Source organism: Manacus vitellinus, unplaced genomic scaffold (genome assembly GCF_001715985.3).
Source record: "Manacus vitellinus isolate BGI_N305 unplaced genomic scaffold, ASM171598v3 scaffold_74_pilon, whole genome shotgun sequence".
NCBI lineage: Eukaryota > Metazoa > Chordata > Aves > Passeriformes > Pipridae > Manacus > Manacus vitellinus.
In genome coordinates this window covers 2,162,692-2,167,479 of record NW_021940780.1, presented here as the reverse complement: position 1 = coordinate 2,167,479, position 4,788 = coordinate 2,162,692, and the positions used below count along the sequence as shown (strand labels likewise).

The 4,788-nt window shown below is 50.1% G+C and overlaps 1 protein-coding gene across 1 annotated transcript in view; it reads right to left on the bottom strand.

Annotated features, from left to right (window-relative positions):
* Positions 1-504, bottom strand: part of STC1 (stanniocalcin 1) — a 6,146-nt gene extending 5,642 nt beyond the window's left edge. The window contains exon 1 of the mRNA XM_029964569.1: positions 206-504. Within this exon, the coding sequence (XP_029820429.1) occupies positions 206-445 (240 nt within the window). The 5' untranslated portion in view covers positions 446-504. The remainder of the gene's footprint in view (positions 1-205) is intronic.
* Between the last annotated feature and the right edge of the window lie 4,284 nt (positions 505-4,788).

The following is a 4,788-nucleotide window of genomic DNA, read 5'->3' as shown; positions in this document are numbered from 1 at the left end:
AGATTGGTCTGGTTTGAAAGAAAAAAGGGGGGAAAAGGAAAAGATAAAAAAGGAAAAGATAAAAAAGGAAAAGATAAAAAAGGAAAAAGAAAGAGAGGAAAAAGAAGGGGGGGAAAGGAAAAAGAAGGAAAAAGGAGAAAAAAGAAAAAAGGAGAAAAAAGGAAAAAGGAGGAAAAAGGAAAAAGAAGGGAAAAGGGAAAAGAAGGGAAAAAAGGAAAAAGAAGGAAAAATAAAAAAGGAAAAAAAGAATAAAAACCAGCAGCAGAGCAATGTGAGACAGTTTAAGACATGAGGGCTCAGCTCCAAGCCCTCCTTGCTGGGTGTTACCTGAGTTCTGGGCTGCCACCCTGGGCTTCCTGGGGCTCACAGAGTCATTCTGCTCGGCTTCGTAGGATGCGGATGCACTGATCGCCAGCAGCAGGAGAAAGCCAGACTTTAGGAGCATTCTCTGACAAGTTTCCGCTAAGTGTGGGGGTTTTTTTTGGGTGGTTTTTTTTTTTTTTGGTGGCTCTGTGTGTGTGTGTGTGTGTGTGTCTCCTCTCCCACTCCGGCTCGAGCGAAGATGTGGATCTGGATACGCGTGAGAGAGCCCCAGGGAGAGAGGGGAGAGGCTGCGGAGCTCGGGGATGTTCGGGATGCGCTGGATGTGCCGCAGGATCCGGGTGGCCCCTCTGGCTCCTGCTCGTCGGGGGACCAGGAGCAGCCCAGGGCTTTTATAGCCGCCCTTATCGGTCCCCCCCCGGGCTGCGGAGCCAATCGGCGGCGCTGGGCAGAGCCAGGGGAGGACTGGACTCATTCAAGCCCCACGGAGCTGCAACTTCCCAGGAAGGATGTTTTCCAGCCAATTAAAAGTACCTGCCAAAGCAACAATAACCGAAAAGTTAATCTTCTGGTGGAGGAGCGCTGGGAAAGGGAGGAGAAGTGGGGAAAGGAGGGAGGAGGGGGGGGGACTTCCTATGGATAATTGAGCTCGAGGAAATGACAGCGCGGTCCTAAACGTTCCCCCACCCCGCCAGAAAAGCACCTGCCCTGGCGGGAGGGCTGTTTTCCCACCCGAGCAGCTTGGCAGGGATCCTTGGAAGGGGCCCCCCCTCCGAGGTGAGCGCAGGTACCGCTGTGTTCGTGCTGCTGGGGAGGCATCGCTGCTGCCAGAGCACGTGTGTGCCGGGCTGAGCCCGCGACTCACACCCTGCACCTCACGTAGGCACATGCAAATCCCCCCCTCCCTGCCCAAAACCCGAGTCCTCGGGTGCTGCCTCCTTATCTCCCCCTCACCTGCACAATTCCCCGAGTAAAGTCGTGTGTTCACGCCTCGCTCTCGCTTTTATTCCTTCCCGGTGAAGCTCAAGAAACGACTTTTTTTTCAGGTGTTTGGTGCTTTCCCTTCCTCCCCCGCCTCTGCCCCCAACCCAGCCCGATTCAATCCCGTTTTTCAGATTTCATAACGGGAGGAGGCACCCTAATGCCTGATTTAATCTTCATTTTAATAGGCACGTAATGAGAATTAACACAGCAGAGAACTGCTTATCCTGTATCCCAGAGACAATTTAAAGCTCGCGGTGTTGGAGGGATGAAAGCACAAGCAGGGGTATTAAGCCTTGGAGCTGAAAGGAAATCGGGAAGGTGCGTGGAGGAAGATTTAGAGATAAAAAGTTACAAGTCCCTGCAGCTTAGAACGAGCCAAGAGATTTAGATATCAGGTATTGCTGATCGGGGGGGAGAGATTGGAGCTTGAGAGTGCTCAGGGCTCGCTCTGCTCTCCCCGGGATCTTTTTTGGGGGAGGAAAAATATCCCTGCCCGTGAAAAAAAGGAAAACATGAAAAAAGGAAAAGATAAAAAAGGAAAAAGAGAAAGGAAAGGAGAAAGAAAAAGGGGAAAAAGAAAAAGAGGAAAAAGAAGGAGGAAGAGGAAAAAGGAGAAAAAAAGGAAAAAGGGGAAAAAATGGAAAAAGGAGAAAAAAAAGGAAAAAGGAGAAAAAAAGGAAAAAGAAGGAAAAAAGGGAAAAGAAGGAAGGTGCCAGGCAAGGAAACCCAGCTTGAGGAGATCCATGGATCCATCCACGGATAGAAATTCCATTTGATGGTCCAATTCTACACTTCAGTGAAGTGAAGGTGCAAAACCTGCGGGAATTTATTCAGGTTTAGGGGCAGCTAAATTTCAAAGTCCATAAGAATGTGAAGAGGAGCAGGAGGAGGCTCTTCATGGAGCTCCAAAAGCTGTGTCACTGCTTTACCTCACTCCTACCTCTTTTTCTTTTTCCCCCTGGAAAATGGGACCACTTTGGATCCTGCCCCATCCCAGTTTGGGCAGCACAGCCCCAGTTCCCCTTGGCATCCTGGGGGTCGGCTTCCACTGGGATAGGAACAGGAGTGAGGTTGTGCTCCTGCCTTGGGGTCAAAATAACAGCTGTGCCAGATGTTCCAAGAACAGTCAGAAAGCTCTCGGAGACAGGAGGGTTTCGGGTTTCGGCTCCGCTTTGGGACACGGAGCCAAATTCATTAAACGAGAAAAAAAAATAAAAAAAAAAATAAAGAAAAAGCAGCAGCAGCCCCGCAAAGAGTTGTGGTTTCTCTACTTAATAGATCCAGTCCAGTTTGCAAGTGAGAATAATCCCACAGGGTTTGATTGTGATTAAATCAAAAGCAACTCTGGCAGGGACTTCAATGGGGGATGAATCACGGCTCCATCCAAGGCCTATTTGGAGGGGAAACGTTGCATTTTCCACACAATTGAATTGCAAACTCCAAGCTCTGATTCCTCCACCCCTTCACCCCCAAAGGTGAACATTCCTCCTTGTCTTTTTTAATGTTTCCAGCTGAACTGCAGAGGAGTTTGCAAAGCAAAGCAGGTTGTCCTGGCCCTCTGAGCACGTATGCATCCAGCTGGGAGTCCGAGTGCAAGGAGATACTCCAGTTATTCCAGCACATTCCCTATTCTTTCCATCGTTATTCCAGGGCTGACTGACTTGATTTTTATTTAGGAGTTGTACCTGCTGCATGTTTTAATTACAAACAGCAGCAACAGGAGGTCAACCGTAAGACGAGGCTGAGTTTGGGGACGTGGCACTGTGGGATAGATTTTGGATTCTGTGCCCTGGATCAGGACACAGGCAAATAGTGGGACACCAGGAAAACTTTATTGAACCTCCAAAAAAAGGCCCTGTGGAAGCAGAACTTTTATTACTGCTTTAAAACAGCGATTTTAAACTTATTTCAGGAGTGCAGGAGCTCACGCTGAGCCGCTGTCAAATTTGGCAGGAGACTTGTACAAGCAAATTTCTGCCTGAGCCATCAGAGTCCTTTGGTTCCAGAGCGTACTTGCATTATTTATTTTGCATCCTGAGTGAAACAAGGACTGTAAAATACCCCAGAAACTTCCATCCTGCCCTCGCTGTAGGGAGTTGGATGCCAGAGGAGTTTGGCTTCTCTCCTGTACCCGAGTTTTAAAGGGAAAAAGAAACGACCAGCACAGGGATCAGGACTGTCCAAAGATCATGGTTTGCCCATTCCAGGGTCATGCTTTTAAGACTGTTTAGGGATACAGGAATAGGCATTATGGGATAAGGTTTTCCCCCCAAAATCTTCCTTGCTCCTGATCTCAGGTGGTCGCTGGTCTAGGGCACAAAGAGCTCACCAGATGAGAAGAAAAAAACCAGACAACCCAAAAATAAAAATAAAACTAAGAAGCTTCAGTATTTGTGACTAAAAGCTCAGCATAAGCTGCTGGAAGACTTTTCCCTTCCCTTACAGGTTAAATGCTGGAGGGTTTCTTTCCTGGCCGGTTCGTGGAAAGAGAAAAAAGAAAGGCACTGTTAGCCCTGGGAGAATCATCCCCTTCTTTCCATTCCCATTCAGGAGACCCTATTAAATTGCACAGGCCAGGCTATTGTACCACTGTTAGGCTATTCCCAAGGTGTTAAGATTTTTATCCAACCTCAATAAAAAATAAAAAAAAAATAGAGGGGGAGAAGAAAAGAAGAAAAAGAGAAAGGGGGGACACCCAAAGTCAATAACTCCCCCCCCTGTCCCGCTCTGTGCTCAGCTGCTCCCTGGCTGGGAATGCTGCGAGGGCAATTGTGTAACTGGATCCCTGCCCACCTTTCAGCCCCCCTTCCCCAGCCAGGACCCCTCCATTCGCTGCGCTCCGGAGGGACGTGAGCAACTGCACCTCGGCGGGAGAGAGTTAGAAACGCTCCGCTGCCCCGGCCCGGCTGCTCCTCCCAGAAAACCACCCTCTGCTCCCTCCTGAGCCTTCCCTGCTCCTCCCCGAAAACCACCCTCTGCTCCCTCCTGAACCTTCCCTGCTCCTCCCCGAAAACCAACCCCTGCTCCCTCCTAAACCAACCTTCTCTGCTCCTCCCAGAAAACCAACCCCTGCTCCCTCTTAGACAACCCTCTGCTCCCTCCTGAACCGACCTTCTCTGCTCCTTCCTAAACCAATCTTCCCTTCTCCTCCCAGAAAACCAGCCCCTGCTCCGTCCTGAACCCACCTTCCCTGCTCCTCCCAGAAAACCACTCTCTGCTCCCTCTTAAACCACTCTCTGCTCCTTCCTGAACCAACCTTCCCTGCTCCTCCCAGAAAACCAGCCCCTGCTCCCTCCTAAACCACCCTCTGCTCCCTCCTGAACCTTCCCTGCTCCTCTCAGAAAACCAACCCCTGCTCCCTCCTAAACCCACCTTCCCTGCTCCTTCTTAAACCACCCTCCACTGCTCCTCCCAGCAAACCACCCTCCTCTGTTCCCTCTCCACCCTCCTCTGCTCCCTCCCAAACCTCCTCCCTTCCCTCCC